Source organism: Lepeophtheirus salmonis, chromosome 2 (genome assembly GCF_016086655.4).
Source record: "Lepeophtheirus salmonis chromosome 2, UVic_Lsal_1.4, whole genome shotgun sequence".
Classification (NCBI taxonomy): domain Eukaryota; kingdom Metazoa; phylum Arthropoda; class Copepoda; order Siphonostomatoida; family Caligidae; genus Lepeophtheirus; species Lepeophtheirus salmonis.
Genome location: NC_052132.2, coordinates 25657595 through 25679086, shown reverse-complemented (window position 1 = coordinate 25679086; position 21492 = coordinate 25657595). Strand labels below are relative to the sequence as shown.

Sequence of the window (21492 nt, the reverse complement as noted above, 5' to 3'; positions counted from 1 at the left end):
TTGGTTGAATTTAAATCAGCTCTTGTTAAGCTGTGAGCAATTCATAGCTTTTATTGAATAATAATTATATACTTGGGAAGAGTTTGCCAATTGTCAATTGACATTTGGCCCTATTTTTCTGTTTCTTTTTTGGAAGAAAAGTTGCCTGATACAATGGAGTAGAGATGGGATTTATGTAGGAGGGGGAGGAGAAGGTGGGAGAGCGACATATGAATTAATACAGTTACCTTTTTTTTTTTTTTGGGGGAAGAAAATGAATTATTGTAATAAAGAGGAGAACATTCTACATTTAATATAATAGTTCAGAGGAAATATTACATTTAAATGTAAACTCATATATGTTCATTTTATTAACCATTTTTAAATCAATTTCCACCAAAGATAGGAGATAATTCTTCTTTTAGAGGAAGATGTTTACACATCAACGACTTATTAAATAATGAACAAAAAAGGAGAAAGAGTCCACGCATCAACTGTTTTTCCTTTTCTAATTGAAAAATTTAGTTGTTTCTTCACACATATCCCTTCTTTAAATATAAGTAACGACGTATGTGATGACCGATCTATCTTGAAGTAGTTGATAAAGAAGTTTGAAATATTTAATTTTTTGATGAACTAAAAAGCAAAAATGGGAAATTTAGCGGCAAAAACTACTTAATAGATGATTAATTAATTGATTCCTACTTCTGGTTTTTCTTTTCTTTTATAGACTCAAAATGATTTTTTCCCAATATTAGAACACAAATATATCAATAGCTTTAATATTGTTTATTTTTTTATATAAATTGAACTCAACTCAAACTCAACGTACCCAAAAAAAAGTTCCAACGACTTGTACCTTGTATTTCTTGAAATTGAAACTTTGGAATACTTCCTCATCTTGTAATACGCAAAACAGAAGCGCTATAGAAAGGAAATGACAAAAGAGATATTACAAAAATATCAACGGTTCTTAAATCATTTTTTTAAATCTAAAAATGTACATCGTAACCCAAATGGTTTTATATAGCCTTATATATTCAATAATTATGAAAGAAAAAAAAAGTTTTTTAAATGGTAGATTCAAAAATGATATGGTCAGACGTGAACAAGGTGGAATAAAATAATAGATTCCTTTAGTCTTCAAGACTGACAATGTCCTTATTTTTTTAAGTCTCCTTATATGTACATATACCACGTCGTTACCTTTATTGTATCCAGAAACCTTTCCTTATACAAAAACAAACCACAACAAAAGGGCCTAAATCAGTTGGTCGCTGGGCATTTTATCCCAAATATGGAATTATTATTTAATATTTGTTGGAAATTGTTACACCACAGATTAACAAGAAGTAATTAAAACTCAACTAAACTACGTGTAGATTATGATTTTAAAAATTATGATAAAAAAATACCAAAGCTATAAGGCAAGTGGTCAAACAAAGACCAAATGATCAATATTTGTGCAAATATACCAAAGTGTTCACAAATATGTGTTTAACTCTTTCAAATTAATGTAGCTCGTATCTGATTTAAACAATCGAAAAAAATTAATTTTTATGAGATTGCGTGATGCATAAACTAACATACTCCAAAATGTTTCTTTATATTGATTTTCTTATTACTAAAAAAACCAACTATGGCTGAGCTTCTACAAGAAATTGTTTCGTTGATTTTGGATGGAGACAAACCAATGGATATCTCTTAAATTTTTAAGGTATCCTGTACCACTGTCAAAAAGGCAATAGACATCTAAAATGGCATTGGAGGTTATACCAAACGTAATTCGAGTGCAGGTCCACCCAAATCTGTTCGTTCTCAAAGGTTGTTGCAAAATCTCAAAACCAAAGTGTAGGACACCCCAATAACTTCGGTTCAGCAACTCGGTAGTTGATCTCGACCCGAGATGGGCCCCCTTTCAAAGATGCAATATCGTCCAAAGCTACCTTAAAATTTAGTTGGGGTCAAATGAATTCTGTTCAAAGGACCTTTGGCCGGTTTCAAGCTCGAACCTGAACCCCCTGGAGTATTTTGTGTGGACGTATGTATAACTATGTGCTATCCAAAACCCAAAAGTGGCATCTCTTAAAACAGCTTTTGACTTCCACTAGTGTAACATGTCAACCTACATCTGAAAACCACCTGTCAGAAGGAATGGTGGAATCTTTGAAAAATAAATGGATGAGACACATGGAGTCTTACTTTTTTTTTCAAAATACTATTGTTGTAGCATCTCTTATTACCTAGATAGATCTTGATAAAGTTGTATAAAAAATGTACTGTATATTTTAGGACAAGCAGTAGTTGGCTATGCAATATTTTTTTATCAGCAAGGGGCGTTGAGTATATTTGAATATTACTCTATAACTAACTTTGCAACCTTCATGAATTCATCCTTTATATTAAATTAACAGGTGGAATTCTGCGAAGGGAAGGAAAAGTTGCATATGTCATGAAGGGAAAATGATAAAGTGACATCATCTGTGCTATGCTAAAAATATATATCTTACGTGGAGGAAAATGCTGATCACCAGTGGCGTCGCTAGGCCTTTTTTGGGAAGTTTAGAGACGACACCCTAAAAGTTTCAAAAGGCTCACAAAAAAAAAAAAAAAAAAAAAAAAAAATACATATATATATATTATATCTTACATGAATATATATTTATACATTTAAGTTGGTTTTTGAAATGCACATATGAAATAACTAAGCATGTTCTTATGATATTTTTTTGGCCTCAACCCTCATTAAGAACCTACTTTTGACCGAAATAAAACTTTCTTCTATCGTTTTCCTCCCACCCCTCTTCTAATCTCTCTCAGTCTCTTTCTTCATCCCTCTCAGTCTCGTTTATTCTATTGAGCCCTGCAACACAGGCATCCTCAATAGTTAACCTATTTATATAAGTAATTATATAACGGTGTTGATATTTTCTGGGGCTAAGACTCCCCCAATAATAAAAGCTAGTGTGTATCAATAATACAAGGAATTTAATGTGGCTAACAGAAGCGTTTCGTCACTTGGTTAATAGCTTTGCAAAATACAATAATGTAAATTTATATATTATGTACATAAGGGTGGGGCTCATGCCCAAAATTTGTGCAAATAAATTTTACCTTTTACTGGTATTGTGTATGGACATAATAAACACGTCGGTGCGATTTCATTGGAATATATTTGTATTAATATTTACCTTGAGCATAAAGCCAATAAAATTTATTTGGAAAAAAGAAACACATTCAAAAACTCAAAAATGTGATTTTGTATAGTGTTTGTCAATTTGTTTAACAAAACATACATTTTTGAATCAAGTATAATGTTAATAATATATTAATACTGTGTTCATTCTAGGCTGTACGTTAGAATGTTTTAAATTCGGGTTAATGTTTTTATCTCCCTTCACAAAGACTTTTTCTGCAGGGGAGAATCAAAAAACTGACTTCTGCAAAGTTTGCCGCCTTTCGTTCATGTCGTTCATGTTTTGGCGTGGTAAAGTGTATTTTAGTTTTGGGAACATATTATTTTTGGCCCAAATTGACCATTTTTGGCTTCTTGTACTGTCCCAATGAATATGATCAATGAGTCAAAAACTGTACTTCTTATATTTTTTAAGTACCAAGTTATCCGTTAAAAATATTGGCCACAATTTTTTTAACAATTGAAGTGGTATAGGATATGTTGCTCAATGATTTGTTTCCTTTTTTTTTTTTTTTTTTATCAAACATAACACAAGATTATGTTCCTACTTTTTATTCAACTAGGGTTAAATTTTGATATACTTTTTTTAGATAAACCAGGGAAAGCAACAATCATTGAGCACATCTTAGACCCCTTAAACTATATAAAAAAAGTGTAAAATATTTTTAAAGGACAAACCAAATAATAAAAAGTAGAAATTGTTTTACTCATAGCATCACATTTTTTGGACAGTACGAATTCAAGTATACTCCGTATGAACATGTTCTTTCTACATCAGTTGATTCTAACTTAATCTACATGGGCATTCAAATGATGTTGTTGTTTTTTCTACTATTTAATGCAACGAATTTTTTTATTACCCACTTGCTCCTGGCTAAAAAGAGCTTCAAACCCGGATTCTATTACAACCTATTTGCAATCATAGAGCTTTGTCTTGGAAAAGAAGGGAAAACTTATGGTGTACCTTGCCTATATGATGATTATAGGTGGCTACATATCCGTGAATTGATTAAATAGTTTTACGGGTCGGAAGTATAGGTACATATATTATAACGTAAGAGAGTCTGCTAAATATTTTCTATTTTGCAGACAGAGTGAGCGATTATTATAATTAATGTATGTAATAATTATATATGTATGAATGATGCATAACGCCATGCCCAAAAATATAAAGTCAATGAACGAAGGCAAAACTATAAAAGCCAGATGAGATTGCCATTATATCTTATTAAAAAGCAGTTCCTCTGGTAGAATAATTATATTTCCAAAATGATATTTGTGGTGTTGGGATTCGAGGCAAAGTTTTGGAGTTTTGTGTCAAGATTGTAGTAGGAAAATATGCAAATTATCAAATTCGGTCAATTTCAAATTTTTAAATAATATATCATATGTCAACATAAAAACAATCTGGAACAAAAAAATACCTAAAAAATGAGAAAATCCCAATATATTTTTTTACTTCAAAGGTTCATACATACAAACCAATATTTCATTAGTCATATTTGAATCAATTATGGGCATATTATTAAAATTTGTAGGATGATTTGATGTATCCAAGAGTTTAAGCTATATTTTAGAACCTTTATTTGTTCAAAAAAAACTTATATATTGGCCCAATTTGGCCTTTCAAATAAGATCAATCATTTTATTATTATTTTAGCGTTTGCATCACACCCAAAGGGTTAATAAGAATAATTTGCAGATAGAAATTGAAAATAATTCGTCGAAGAAGAATACAAATGTAATCCACACTCAATTTTGAGATAAATCATTTGAATACTCACGTTTCTGTGATATACGTGTCGATTCGAGTACGTCTTAAGAAACTACAGCAATTTTCGAGTTCAGTTGAATTCGAGTTTTTCAGAATTTATGACTTAATATGTAAATATAAAGTAATTACTCCTTTTTAGTACGTTATCAACTCTTTTTTAACAAGTAAGGAACGTGATCTGTAGTTTTTTAGTGTTGCTTTGAGTGATACTAAAATTTTTACAAATCATTACTCAAATAATTCATGCTCAAATATTAGGGTGAGTTTGGGTAATTTTCAAAAAATTGTCGACTTTAGAAAAGTCGATTTTTTTTGGCGGAATTTGAATAATTCTTGAATCCGACGACACTAAATATTTGTGTTCCTCATAACAAAATAGATCAATTATTCAGATAGGTAGAAAAAAGAAAAAAGTTCGTTTCTAAAAGACTACTTATTTTTGAGTGTATACATGACAAATTAATGGTTTTAAGAGTATCTAATGCTTCTTGGAGCTTATTAGGTTTCGAAAAGAACCTCATTTTTATATTTAAGAGGATATGCGTCATGTGAATAGGGAGTCTAACTCATGTTGAGATCGTATTTCATGTCTAGAAAATGGGAATCCCTTTGTCTTACCTGTTTACTTATGTAACTCTTTCAAATATAGGCAGAGGCATATGTAGATGTGTGCCACACATCTGTTGATTTCAAACATTGGTGCTACTTCTGAGGAAAGACATTGACATGAACAGAGAAGAGATGTTGTTGCTACGATGCAAATTATAGTTTTTGTTCCTCAAAGGAAACATTTCGTGGTAATAGCGCAACTCATGACTCCACCACATACTCAACAACATTTGAACGGGCGTGTTGAAAACCAACATGAAAAAGCGTATCATATTATTAAACCCCTCCCTTTGGTATATTAACATCTTTTTTTTTACAACAAAATATTCAAGAAAGAAAAAAAATTATAATCTTGGATTTATCTGTTAGTTTTAAATCGGCCAGCAGCGAACCGGAGATCCAAAAGAATTTGTATATTATTATTATATGTGTTATAGTAAACTTTGAAATATGTGCGTAGATAAATAATAATTAACGATAATTATAATTATTAAAGCAAAGTGAAGTGAATTTTAAATTATTCTAAAAGAATTACAAAATTGTGCCACTCGTGTGCTAATTTTATTTTCCACATATCCTCAAAATGATTCGTAACGCAACAAAGGATGCCACTCCGAAACCCGGTTCGGGCTTAGTTCATTTAATGACGGCATTGCACCAAAATGCCACAAAAATAATCAACTCAAATTCACAGTTGAATGGACCTGATCAAGTGAGTTGTATTTCTTCAAGTTCCAGACAATTGATTCAACCCTATTCTTTTGCAGATACTTCCTGCAGAAGAGTTTTCGTCAACCAGGAGAAATGGTTGCGTCAAGCTACGCAAGGTTGAGCATGGTCTTGGCTCAGAAGAGCCCATTTCTGTACCCACACTCTTACAAAATATTGCTGAGAATTATCCAGACGTAAGTTGAGTTTATGTGCAAAAAGTTTAGAGTGAAGTTACATCTGGGTACTCAATAACCTTAAATTCCTATGTACTTATTTAATTTGCTTTATAACAATAATATAATCACTTACAAATAATAGTCGATTATGTAATTATGAAATTGAGTAGTTTATTTATTATCTAATACAGATTACGTCAGATAATGAATTATATTATGCTAGGAATGATTCCCTTTAGCTAGTATTTGAATGAAACAAAAAAATACTTATATTTAATTAGTAGAATCAAAGGTTAGTGTGGGTAAAGTCAATTTCAAGATATCCATGAAATAGATTATAAATTATCATTTTTCACATTTGACAATATGAAATTAATATTCACTGATTATAATTATTCCTGTAAAGTTTTGTAACATATTTTTTGTAATGTTGCATCCGTTCTTAAAAGCAGTACTGTCCTGTACTTTTTCGTCCCTGTTTTGGTCCTTAAAAACGTTCCAAACTTTAGAGCGCCCTCTAAAAGGCATCATTCTCACTAATATTATAGAAAAGTAACTTTAAAACAAGGGAATATTTTGTCAAAATTATTAATTTAGACTTAATATATTAAATCAGCCTTATTAAAAGTATAATAGATTGATTTATGATGACATCACTACTAGATAAATCTGTGATGAAGTAATTTATCAAATATTGTTCTCTGTGACGGCTTTTGCGTACCATTCGGACGCGTCCTGAAAATGTAGGACGGACTGGACTCAACTTGAAAAACTTTGGACCGATACATCACTTAATAGTTTCAATTTTGAGCAAAATAACTTCAAACATGGAAATGATCAACCTAATAATGGAAATCTATATACATTATGATATAAATAAATAATGCCTTCTTCAACTATAGCCTCAAAGCTTTAATTATTATTGGGAAAAGGTCTTTCATATATCTATATATAAGTAGTGGAGGTGTTGAGTGTATCTTGTACATAAAAAATAATGAAATGTGTTTACATTAGTTATTTTATTCTTCCTTGATTTCCGCATATTTTGTAATTACTATGAACTTGAAATGAAGCAAAGTTAATTGATACATATAATAATATAATTATACCTAATAGGAGAAAAAGAGTCAAAGCCAAAATATTTTTATGTAAGTTATAAAATAACGAGGAATCAAATTTGAATATATGTAGAGTCTATTTTCCACGCTTTTTTGTTGTAGAATGGCTGGAATTTATTCTAAATATAAGAAATAGGGCCCGTCAACACAAAAGCAAGCTAGAATGATATTTTTTTTAAATTGAGTATAGCTGTATTCGTATTACGTAAATGACTATCAACAAAGTATTCTTATTAACCCATCGAATGCCCCGAAAATTGCACTTACCGTAACAAAAATTGATCGTCACAATAAAATAATGATAATTTGACAAATTTTAAATAAAAAAGGTCATATGTGGGCTAATATAAGTCTCTTAAATTAAGTAAAGACTCTAAACCATAATAAAAATTATTGAGTATCTTATCTCATTCCATAAATTTGAATAAAAAGCTATATTTGACTCAAATATGTCTATGAAATAGGGGGCTCTATGTTCTATATAAGTAGTAAAAAAATGGGATTTTCTCCTTTACTTGATTTTTGTTCAAGATTTTTTTAAGATTAACGGATCAAAAATACAGGGTGGTCCATTGAAATCTGAACACTTACAAATTCAATCATTAATTAAGGTTGAGTTATTGAAAATAATTCATATTTCGATTTATGAAATTATAAAAAAATAGTTACAAAACAAAAACAAATCTGAGCGCTCTAACCTGCGTTTAATTCGAGAAAATGACTCTTGAACGTAATCTACGAATTTTTATTCGTGCACGCCAAGCAATTGTGCGTCTCCAGTAACACCGTCTACGCCAAAGGCAAGTCCGAAACGTTTGAGAGGAAGAAGGGATCTATCAAAAAGGCCAAACTGGACACGGAAGAGTTAAAAAAAACAGCTCAAGCCAATCCCCTCAAGTCAATGAGGTGCCTTGCAAGAGATCTCGGGATTTTACACCAGACTGTCCTAAGAGCTATAGAAAAAGAGGTTGGAAATAGACTTGTGAGGATAGAGCCCATCTCCTCCGTTGCAAGACTCTTTTGAATAAGTCTTTTAAGTTCTTTTGAACTCTTTTTTGACGCTTTAAGTTCCCTACAGCCCTGATACCAACCCCCCCTGACTACAATTTTGGATGCATATTGAGGAGAAGACCCGCAGTGTCTGTCATCCAAACAGAGAGGCCGTCAAAGCCACTGTCAGCCAAAACTCTTTTAATCATCCCCGCTAAGTGCAACTACATTAATGATTAAAAGAGTTCAAACACACATCTATTTATAGTATTAATTTTGATGAAATTCTATTGTTAATTTATGTATTATATCTTGTTAAAGTTTAAAATTCAAAGTGTTCGGATTTTAATGAACTACTCGGTATAACTAAAAAGATACTCGGTATAACAAAAAAGATACTCGAAAATAATAACGATTTTGATTCGTCAAATAATATCCTTGCACTTTTTTGAGCTTTTAAATATTTAATGATACATTTACCACCAAAATATTTTTCAAAAGCCCAAATTTTTCATCACGGAAAATAATTCAATTGCCATCAAACTTTTTTAGGTCGTAGCTTTTAAGATTAAGCGCGATGAAGAATGGATTTCCTGGACCTATGAACAATATTTAAAGGAAGTAAACACAGTAGCAAAATCATTTATACACCTGGGACTTCATCGTCATCACTCTGTAGCCATTCTCGGAAACAACTCACCGGAATGGATCGTATCTGACGTTGCAGCTATATTCTCAGGGTATGTTGTTCTCTGATGTAATTTATTCTTATTTCCTCCACAAAATGAATATCAATGTACTCTCCAGCGGCATTGCAGTAGGATTAAATAAATGGTTAAGTCCAGATGAGATTGCCAAAATTTGTATTGACTGTAAAGCGGACGTCATTGTTGTTCAAAACGAGGCTTTTCTCAAGAAAATACTTCTCATTCAACACAAGTTACCAGAATTAAGGACCATTATACAAATTGACGGAGACCCTCCTCTATCTGACAAACGAAGGCTCCACAGAACACATAAGGTATTTTACAAATTAATTATCAGTATGTAAGGTTAAGGTAGGCTATGTGAATATACTTTTCTAATATTTTAAGAATAAGCCACAAAAGATAAATTTCATTCAATTTGAACATTTTTATAGAAATGTACATATATTGGCTATACAATACACAAAGGATCAATTTCCAAGTATTATTTAAGAACACTTACATTTTATATTTAAATACTTTTAAACTCGATGAAAGTACAAAAAAACAATAATTCCTTTTTAGAGTTTCCACATCAAATTTATGAAATGAGCTTAGTGCTTTTCCAAAGACTTCTTTTTTTTTTTTTGCGTAGAAAAAGAAAACAATTCAAGACAGAAAAAAGTCAAATTGAATTATTTGGTTTGATAATTTCTTAAGTAATATTAATTAAAGTAACAATGAACACAACAATTTGTATATTAAGATAAGTTTTCTTTGAAAAATGGGGTATATTTAGGCTAAAAAAAAAGATGAAGAAGTTTTAAAGCTATATATCAGTGTGATTTAGCTATTAGTGGACTCTTATTTTTTATGTTCAGTATTGAATTTGAAGCATATAGTTGGTAGTTTTTTGCTAATTGATTTAACACAAGTTTGACAAACCTTAACAAGGTAAATATTTTTTTTTTTAAATAATATATTTTGTTGGGATCTTCTGTTAAGTTATTTACTTTAATATCTGTTAACTAAGATTATGTATACGGCACATAAAACATGGCTGAAAAGTCCCAGGCTTCCTACATAGATGGCTTTATTTTTTGTGCAGTTTGTACCAACCTTCAAAAAGCAATCTGTCCTTTAATTTGTAAAGTTATTGTCCCAAGTGTGACGCTACTTTTGTTATTTTTAAAACAATTGACCAAAAAATTGTATTTTAATTTTACACTGCTCCTTAATGGGCAAAAAAAAACACGTTCAAGCTAAGCAATGGCTTGAAAAGTGTTATGGGGACTTCGCACTAGAAAGAGAATATAAATAAAATAAAAAATAATTCTCATAATTTTAAAAAGGTTCATTTTTAACAAAAAAAAAAGAGTTTACTTTGTTAAGCACGGGATTTTTCAGCTCATTTGTTAGTTTTGGCAGAAATCAAACGTTTAGTCACATTTTTCTATGCTTTTTATTTATGGTACATTTTTGATATTTCAAATTTTTTACAGACTTGAAATCAATAAATTTACTGATACGATTCAAATAAAGACTTATTTAGGGGCTTAGTGAAGCATTGAAGAAGAAAAAAAATATTATAAAAAAAAAACTGAAATCATCTCGTTCTATTAATAGCCCGGTATCCTTTTATGTTTAGTAGGGATTGGAGTATACTCTCAATCGGTTCTAGTAGTAAAAATATATTGTCTTGTCAAAAACTGTAACATTTGAGTGACATTCAGAAGTGTCCAGCCTTGTCTCTTATGATTTTGAATAAAATTGTAAATTTCTTAACCATTGCTTTTTTTGTTTTGTTTTTTAATTTTTTTTTTAAATTCCAACGCCGAGAAAGGAAGAGAGCACGAAATAATGGTGTTTTTTTGGATAATGTACTTTGTTAGGACAATAAATTATCTCATTGATCCTTTAAAAAGGATTGAATATTAAAACTACAAATAATAATTATCAGTAAGGGCATTCTTATATTCATAAAGTTTTTTTACGCCTACAGAAAAAGTTGATATTTTAACTTCATGTTATTAAAAAATTGGAGAATTTGATACTTTTGGTCTAATTTTTCAATGTACAAAGGGAACACCGGTGCCGGAAATTATTTGGAAGTGGGGAGGGGTAAATTATATAATGGTGACGTCATCAGTGGCATTTGAGGGGTTGACTTTCACATATAAATAGCAAATTTGACTAAAAAATCTACTTTTTTGGGAAAAATATTTACTTAAAATTTTTTAAGAGGGATAAAATTTGAACAAATATCCTTTTTCTGTAAAAGAAAAATTGAATTTTTTTTTTCTGTTAATTTTGAAATATTAAAAGAAAAATGCTTACTGCTAAAACTATATAAATTCCTTAAAAAGAGGGGTAATGCCACCTATGATTCCGGTGCAACTGGTAGAAAATGCGAGAAACATCATCAAATATCAATAAAAGTCAAAGATATTTACGGAGCGAAGTTTTATTACGAAGGGCATAAAATAGAGTAGGGTGGGGCAAGTAAAAGTAAAACAATTATTATTAAGGGCCACCCTAATATATTATTATACATATAAGAATATACAAATGAAGAGGAAGTGGTCAATTAAGATGCATGAAAGGTACTTTTGTTGTAACTTGATACTATTCAAGTCATGATTAATCCAACACATTATTTACACAGGGCTCTATGTACTATGTATTTGAGTAAAAAAATAAAATAATAAGAGAAGCAATTATAGGGTTTTAAATTATTATCCCTTTGTTCAAAAGCCCCTTTATAGTACTCAAATTCCTTCTTTATGTAAGTCAGGACACCATTCCAAGTATCTTATTCAATAGAAATTCTACCTAAAGGTATATGTTATAAAAATAACTGTTTTTTGGTTTTTTTAACCTTCATTTTATCTTTAAGGGGGAAATCCACTCTGTATCTATGAAGAAAACGTCATTTATAATTATAACAGTACTCGTATGTGGCTGAATACTTGATTCGTAGACTCGTTCGTCCTAGGAGTCAACTATTAGCTATCATTATTAACAGTGCTGGGTGGTAACACGTTAGTTAGTAATATATTACTGTAATAATTACATTGTTTTTCTAGTAACTAATAATAATATACCATAACGATATTTATTACTTTCTAAAGAAGTAATAAGTAATTAAACAAAATTTATTTTCTATTGAGCCATATGTAATAATTTATTTAGGACTTTCAAGCAATTTTATTGTCCAAACTGGGCAAAAAAAGGTGCTAAAATTTTGAAAAATGAGCATTTATGTTTAAGCAAAATATACATTCAATGTAGTTAGTGTTGTTACATATTTATCATAATGTATTGATTAATTTTGACGTATAATATCGACAAATCAAGATATTAGAAATATTTTCGTCCATTAAGTTTTGGCTTCGATCAATATTAGTAGTTTTAAATATACTAAAACACAGTTTAACGTCCACATTAGTAATTGGGGCAAACTTAAAGTTGGCTAGATATTAAGGAGGTTTGTTAGAAAAATGCCTCTCATCTTCACCACCACTGATTATACGTCCTTTTGCATAAATGGAAATTCAGGATTTCGCAATTTGACGCATACCTAAGTATTTATCCTTTGTTGCAAGATTCAAGGGAATTATCAACAGTCAATTTTGGGCCAAATTTCAACTTCTCCTAATTAGCTATTGTCATAATCTGGCTCCCTCAAATGTCCCATCTTGCAATCAATATAACCCTGATATCATCATATACATAGTTTTAACAGCAAAAAGAGAGCCTAATAAAGAATGGTTTTTGCAAGTGAATTTTCCTTCGAAAAATATCATAAAAGAATTATTGTGTAATCTAACTAGGATACAATTTTTTTTCATACCAGTTTAGAAAAATAAGCAATGTTTCCCAAAAATGACAAAGTGAGCAATTTTTTGAGCGATAAACAATCGCTCACAACCCCTAAGTCTACTTATTATTACTCCATTGAATCTGCTATCACACAAATTATTAATAGAAAATCTTAATCTGATCAGAAGACGAGCTGCAAAAAACTACAGTACTGTCAAGAAGGGGTAATCAGTTTATTTCTGATATAAGTCTTGAGTTATTTTTAAACTAAAAACTCAAAGTTGAAAAATTAAAAGGACCTTCCACTATGTTTTAGCATTTATACAATTGCCAAAATAAACTGTCTGTGAACCAGATAATAAATAGTTATGGAGGTAAAATTGTAAATTCAACGAGTCAAAGTTAGAAATATTTAACATACCTACGTCAGGACTGTATATTAAATAACAAGTATTAAAATAATCATTATTGAATGTAAGAAACTTGCCGAATTAGTTGTAACATTGCCAACCTTATAAAAGGGATATCGAAAAAGTAAGTAATATAACTTAAAATAATATTATTTCTCTTGATTCTAAGTAATAAGTAATAATACTAAATTAATTTTCTACGGAGTAATATCTCATTACTAATATGTAATAAGTAATTTATTACTCAACTGAGTAATATAAATCAACACTGATATTATTTTTGAGCTAAGAAAACTTGGAATTATATTCCGAATAAAAAATAAAATCCACTTTTTAACGGATTTTAAAATGATTTACTTGGAAGGTATAAAAGAGTTGTTGACCCAATTCTCAAATTTTTTTCTAAGTACTAATTATATTATCCATTTTATTTTTAAGGATTAGAAGCTCCATATTACTTTACCTGACAAAAAAAAAGTGCATGTCTGGTATAGGTACGCTTGAAAGTATGTAGGTAAAGTTATTTTACCCTGGTACATGAAAAAAATTTATTTATATTCTCAGACTTTTTTAAATCGAACTTTCATTTATGACTCTACTTATACGCTGTTTCGTCAATGTCTACCCTATTTCATTTTTAATGTTTTACAACTAGACTGACGATCCTATCATGTTTATTACCATTTTGACTTGTTCAACCCCTATCCTGTCGAAATTGGATGTATTTTATCAAATATGTAACAATACGTCTAGACAAAGTTTCAGAGCTATAGTTGCTTTAATTATCTTAAAACTGTTTATGCCAGGGATGTCCAGCCTTTTAATATAAAACCGCTTGAAATATTTTAATGGGCTACATATTAAATTTAATTTAATCAAAAATGGCTTGATAAAAAAAAACTATTTAATACATATTTATTTCAAATTAAGACCAAATCTAATTTTTTAAGGCCAAACTGCTTAAAAAATGTTACTCTAGGAGTCCTGCTCAGGGGCATCCGCAGGATTATATTTTAAGCGAAGGACTATCTCATCTTTTTGAAGAAATTAAAAATTTGCCTTAGCTGGAAAAAAAAATAATCGCTATTTTCTCATTAAAATTTTTTTCTCCAATGATATAATTTTCAAGAAATTTCATTGATTGAGAAATATTTTTCAATGTTTGTACGTATTATGCGTGTTCTACGCGTTTTGATAATGATGTGACAATTTTACTTAAAAATACTACTGGAAGTGAGAATGAGTAGTGAACCGCATTTAAACATTAAGAGGCCCGTAATGCAGCCCACGGATAACAGGTTGTACATCCTTGGTTTATGCTATCTCAGAAAATGGTGGAATCATTTTTGAACAATTCAATTTTTACTTGTTTAAACATGTACTCAGATATTTCAGAATCCATTATTTTGTGTTTAACAGCAAGTTAATACTTGTATTGTAACTATATTAGACAGTACAGACTCAAACATCATTTTTCTGTTCGGTAGGATAGTTTTGAAACTTTGTTGGGATCCATTTTGATACCAGGAGTGTGGGAAGGTAGGTTTTATACCAACGTTGTTTCAGGGTGTATTTACCATAGCATTATTCCCCCGAAGAAATACTGAGCGCGCTCGCTCTTGCGATTCCGCTAAGTTACTAATTTTGGTTCTACACTTCCGCTCCCGCTCATTTTTGAAGGTAATAGCGCACTCTCGCTCAAAATAAAAATGAGAGGCACTCATTTTTTCGCTCGTATAGGTGTATTTCAATTTGGCAACTAGTTATAATTGCAATTTAATTCAATATATTGCAATATTAAGTGTGCTGTTCGATTTGTGACAACCATACATTATTTGCAATTGCTTATCATAATAAAATAATTTGTTTAATTAATATAGGTATATCCAGAAATTTTTATTTGTGTTTTGGTGTGCCTGGGGAACCACATGTATTAACAAGATTTCGTGTACTATCATCCAGTTAAGCCTGATAATTAACTTGAGCTTGAACAAAGGTTTCTCAAGTTTTGGAACTTGTGCTCGAGTAAGCTTATTAGATCTTATGTCAATTTACTACATAACATATAAGAAAATCGTATTTCATTAGGGAAAATCGGTTAACAAAAAATTAAAGACTTATCTTCTAACGGTATCTCCACACAGGAAGGAGCTGGTGGTGTCTCTGAGGGAACCCATATCAGAGCCTTCTGAAACTACCAGTTACATAACAGGCAAACTGGTAAACCGAAAAAAGCAGAGAGTCACAAATACAGCATGGAAAAAAATATTTTAGCTTATCTTGATACATAAATTCACCGTCTATTCTTGCAATCTTTAAAATTAATCTCACATGAGTTAGAAACAGAAAAAGTAATAGAAACTTATATTAATGAGCGACAATTCGAGGAATTTTATCGCTCTTCTAAAAATGATGAGCGCTTAGTACTGGTGATCCTTTTTTTTTTCTTTTATTTATTTTGTAACTATTCTTAATTTGAAAATTTCGATATGGCCGCTTAATTTGATGACACACTTAAAGCAGGTAGCCGTTAGATCAAATTTTACTATACATACAAATATACAGAGCTAGTTTTAAGAGAGGACATTTGGAACGCTTTCTCTAGATCCTGTGTACGTACAAAATAGGTAGCCACATATTGTACATATGGAGAATGGCTGATGTCAAACTTTTGATAAATTTGTCAAATAAAATGTAATTATTTTGTAAGAATGTTCAATATATTTATACAGATGCTGATCAAAAAAATACATTTGTATAATTATTGTCAAAAATTTATACAAAAAACAACATGCAAAGCACTATATTGATATTGTTTAAATTTTTTAAAACTTTGTCAAAAAGTGTCAATTTATGTATTAGTTTTTAAAAAAAGTCATTCAGAATTTATCTTGAAGGTGATGAATATAAAAATATCACCTACGTAAATAAAGAAACCCTACTAAACTAGTCATTTGACATTTGCCTCAGTAAATTAAAATGGTCATGTGGACATGTTATGGATGAATTTTCTTTATTATTTCTTAATCTTCGTCATAATTACATCTACCATAATTATTCTTATTCCTCAAATTCTGACATATTTTTGACCAACCCAATTATTTTTTTAACTAAAAAAAATTGGTTCTAAGACTATTTTAAATGTATTCCCGATTATTATCAACTTTGAAGGCATTAGGTTTACCGATCGACTGGTTCAGTCCCTTTATGAGACTACCTTAAGTTATAAAATATTTTAATACAAGAAACAATTTTATTGATTTCATTTATTTGCAGAAAATAATTCTCTCTTGGGAAGAAATGATTGTACTTGGTCACAACCTTACGGATGACCGACTCCGAGATCGACTAAAAAAAGTAGCAATCAACCAGGTTTGTACCATTATTTACACCTCCGGAGCTAATGAAACACCCAAGGGAGTTATGATATCTCACGACAATTTGACTTGGTGTGCAAAAACTGTGAGTTATTTTACTGACTATTCCTCAAATATGAGTCTCATCATTAAATTTATTTTCATTTGAATAGTCCATGGGATTAATTCGAGCACCTGGATTCAATCGCATGCCAGCTCCTGGAGAAGAAATCCTTATATCAGTACTCCCGTTGTCTTCCATATCAGCTCAAATCATTGATATCTATTATACACTCTGTGTTGTTGGAACTCTTTGTATTTCTAGTAATAAGAACCTCCTCACTCAAGGTGATGCCTTTTTTGATACGGTATTCGATGTTCAACCCACGGTTCTCTTTGCTCCAACACTTATTTACGAACGCATCTTTCACAAATTGCGTAATCTTAAGAGATCAATGTCAGGGATTCAAAAAATCGTCCTGGATTGGTCTTCTTGCACTCTAAGGGATAAACACTTGAATGAGCAAAAAAAAATCAAGGCCACTCGAAAGTTAAATCAATGGCAAACTGCTCTTGCAAAAAATACAGTCACAAAAAAATACAAAGAAATGCTTGGCTTTACCTCGCGTACTGTATTCTTTAGTCGAGGTGCTCCAATGGCACGAGAGGTTTTAAGGTTTCTCTCTGGATACGACATTGTGGTTCATGAGACTTTTGGACAAACTGAAAACTGTGGACTACTCACAGCCAATATTCCGAAAAGGTGATAATTATTTTGTAGGACATTGAATATGACTGAAATTGTTATTTATTTCAATTAGATACTGCAAAATAGGATCCACCGGAAAGCCCGTTCCCGGTGTTAAAATGAACATTGAACAAACAACAATTGCAACCCCTTTTACGGAGGGTTTGGATGCAGAGACGGGAGAGGTAAAACTTGAGTCATTACATTGATGTCTATTGTTTATTTTTGATTTTAGATTGTATGTACTGGAAGAAATATGTTCATGGGTTATCTGAATAAAGAAATGGAAACAAGAGAGGTTATTCCTTCAGAAGAGCAATGTCTAAGGCTTGGCGACTTGGGCTTCATTGATCTCGATGGATTCACCGTTGTAATTGGTAAACAAGATACATTCATAACATTAGCTAGCGGCCAAGTTTTATCTCCTTTAAGGGTAAGTTCAACATTGTAAATTATATAACAATTAAAATAACTTACTTATTACTTATGGATAGATTGAGCAATTGATCCGTCTAGAATTGCCTTGTGTGAGTCAGGCACTTGTCATTGGTGAAAATCAAGATCATTTAACTACCTTACTTACATTGGACACGATCATTACAGAAGAAACAGGAGTGCCCTCCTCTGACCTTACAGAGGAATCTCAAAAATGGTTCAGGTACTCTCGATTTAATGTTAAAACAGTTGCAGACGTGATTGAAAGTTTGGATCAGGGTCTTCGTCATGTCATTCAGGCAGGTATTGATAGGGTCAATCAATCTGCAAGGACTACAATCAACATGATTTCTGATTGGAGAATCCTTCATAACCAATTTACTTATCAAGTGAGATATTTAAATATTAAAAATAGTGTCAAGGCCCTGACATATGTTCATATATTTTATACTTACTTGGTTATTTTTTGCTTCCTTCAGAATGGAGAAATTGGGCTTAATGGACGATTGAAAAGGCCAGTCATCATTGAGAGGCACAAAAGCTGTATTCAGGCCATGTATGGTAATAATCAAGATGAAATTGGGCATTGTAGTGGAGCCAACGCTTCTGATGAAGCAGTTCAAGTTGCAGTTCATTCGCATTCCTTGACTCAGGTAAATAATTATTATGGCAGTTTGTTTTCCAACTTTTTTCAAATATACGTTATAAAAAAATCCCCGTAGCTCATGGACAATGCGCTCGGGAGAAGTTATTCTCTTGAACTTAGTGGGTGTTCGCTCATGCCCAGGTGATTCCTAGAGAAAGAAATATACTTTATATATATGTATTTCACCAAAATATTCCTAAGTTAGATGGAAAAAATGTAATACTAAAATGTTTACTTATGCTTAATGAGTGCAACTACATCTAACCAATAAAAAGGAACATTAAAAAAATCAATAGTTTCCTCAAAAAATTAAATTTTGTGGACAAGTAAATAAAAAAAACTGATTTTTTTGGAAAAAAAAATCTATAATTAAATTTCAAATTAAAAACTTACAAAAACAAACTAATATTAAATTGTTCCAAGGAAAATGTAAAAATCCATAGGTATTCATAGACAATTAAATTTTTTAATTAAAGTTCAAATATTAAATAACTAGTCAGAAAAATAAGATTATTATTAATAAAGATTAGGGCAGTTTGTATTACGATGAAGTGCAGAAAATAGGTTTGGAATCGCCGTAGCTCATGGACAACGCGCTCGGGAGAAGTTATTCTTTTGAATTCAATGTGTGATACCCAAGGTGATTCCTAGAGAAATAAATATACTGTATGTATATGGATTTCTTCAAATAATTCCTAACTGTAGCCCCTTTCAAATTAAGGAATGTTTCTTTTTTACTAGAAAATTTAATATTTGAAGTTTTTTAAAGAAGTTTAATTTTAGAAATTAAAATTTAGTTTTCCCAAATTTTTACAAAAAATAATTTCTCAATTTTTTTCTTTCAAAAAATTTAATTTATGTAAATAGCTATTAATTTAAATAAAAATAAATAAAAACATTAATATTTGAAGTTTAATTTTAGATTTTTATTTATTTAAATTTAATTTTCCTTGAATAATTTTTTTTTTTTTAATTCCAAAAAAGGTAATATTTTAATTTTGTTTCCAAAAAATTAATTTTTCTACGAATAACTATAGATTTTGAATTTTTTTTCCAAAAAAATTAATTTTATGTAAATTACTATAGATTTTTTCATTTTTTTTTCAAACAAAATAATATTTGTTCTTCATTTTTCTAATTTTTTGGATAAATAAATTTTCTGTAAATATTTATAGATTTAATTTAAGTTTTTAAATTTTTTGTAAATAATTATAGATTTTTTAATTTTTTTCAGAAATGTTTTAATTTTTTGTGTATAGATTTTGAAATTTTTTGTGAATAGATTATTGAATTTTTTTTGGAAAAAAAAATTCAAAAAATCAAGCAGTATTCCCTGTCTAAAAAAAATAATAATATTCATGCGGACACCCTGTGTAAGGGCAATTTGATGTGCACATAGACACTAGGACGCCCTTTATCCAATCAAAACCTGACAAGATCTCAAATTTTAAATACTAACAGAAAGTCGAATTTCTTTCAAAAAAATCAAATTACTCTATGGCATCATTCTTTTTGTGATATAAGTTCATCCTAAGGAGACTGTTAAACGTCTGACATGACTTGCCTGCCGAATCACAGCACTAGTATTGCAGAAAAATTTATAAGGATTATTTATGTATTTGTCATTTATCTTAATTGTTTAATTTCAGATCAAGGAAGAAGACGAGACTAAGAACTGCTCATCTTCAGTCTCAAACTCCGATAATGACAAAAAGGACGTCAAAGTAGCAGAGAAAATAGAACAAGAAGAACAAGAATTCAATGAAAAAGAGAGTAGTAAGGATTCATCTACTACTGAGAACTTTGAGGAGAATTATACAGAAAAAGATGAAAAAGAGACGAATCAAGACAATGTCACGGAAGAACATACGACAACAGTTATAATTGAAAAACAGTCGTCCAGCGTCCCCGATAAAATCGCCATTGATTCCTCGAGTGAAGTGAATAATGAATCTTTGGCGGTAGACATGGATGAAACAGAGACTGAAGAGGAGGATGAGAAGGACTTATCAAATAATGAGGAGACCAGTCGAAAGTCTTCTACAGTCTCAATGCATAATAAAGAACATTTAAAATTGTCCAAAAATATCATTAATACAGGACCAACACTGAGTCCTGCACATGAAAAAATATCAAGGACTTGATTTTTTACTACAACTCTCTGGCTCATTGAGTGAGTCATCATCTATGTGCATGGAATCCTTTTGCTTTCTGAATTGTATTTTTTATATAGTTTATTCATGAAACCATTCTTTACTATACTTACAAACGATAGAATTTATTGAGATATTAAATTATTAAGTTATTTAAACAAAAACAAAAAAATATCAATGAATTGTCTACTTCCTTTAAGTGGTTCTTACCTACAGTATACATAATCATTAGTTTATATATGTTTGTCTTACATTTGTTGTTATTTGTGGTTAAATAACATTTGATAATTATGCAGTAGTAAAGAGTTACACAGCATTGCTCAAGCCAAGGAGGGAGCTTGAAATAACATTGACAATGGTCAACGTTATTTCTTCTTAACGTTTAGACGCCTTCAGCGCGGGCGAGCATTATAATAATATGGCGCCTGTTAAAATATAAATATGTACTAGCAAAGGGTTGCCCTGTGTTTCTTGGGACAAGGAGGAGCCAAAAATTAAATTACAATTGTTAATGTCATTTTTTTCTTTATGTATAAATCCTTTCGGTGTGGGCGAACATTATAAAATAGGGTCCGTACAACATATTACTATGATTTTTTTTTAAATTGTTATAAACTTCAAATAACATACCAACTTATTTACATGAAAAAAATTATCAAGATGATAAATCCAGCTTTTATTTT

At 30.4% G+C, this 21492-nt stretch overlaps 1 protein-coding gene across 1 annotated transcript; it reads left to right on the top strand.

Moving 5' to 3' along the window:
• Positions 1-5840: 5840 nt before the first annotated feature.
• Positions 5841-21045, top strand: LOC121113544 (long-chain-fatty-acid--CoA ligase ACSBG2). The gene is made up of 11 exons (XM_040707348.2): positions 5841-6270; positions 6326-6463; positions 9106-9293; positions 9361-9574; positions 16748-16933; positions 17001-17590; positions 17649-17760; positions 17811-18008; positions 18070-18399; positions 18490-18663; positions 20306-21045. Exons 1-11 carry the CDS (start codon positions 6142-6144, stop codon positions 20798-20800), a joined length of 2754 nt encoding a protein of 917 aa, XP_040563282.1. The 5' UTR covers positions 5841-6141; the 3' UTR covers positions 20801-21045.
• Positions 21046-21492: the final 447 nt, after the last annotated feature.

Excerpts from the sequence above, each read along its gene's own strand:
- LOC121113544 (XM_040707348.2), top strand. The coding sequence starts at position 6,142 with ATGATTCGTAACGCAACAAAGGATGCCACTCCGAAACCCGGTTCGGGC. Across the intron at positions 6,464-9,105 it reads TTGCTGAGAATTATCCAGAC|GTCGTAGCTTTTAAGATTAA; the intron begins GTAAGTTGAGTT and ends AAACTTTTTTAG. Across the intron at positions 9,575-16,747 it reads GGCTCCACAGAACACATAAG|AAAATAATTCTCTCTTGGGA; the intron begins GTATTTTACAAA and ends ATTTATTTGCAG.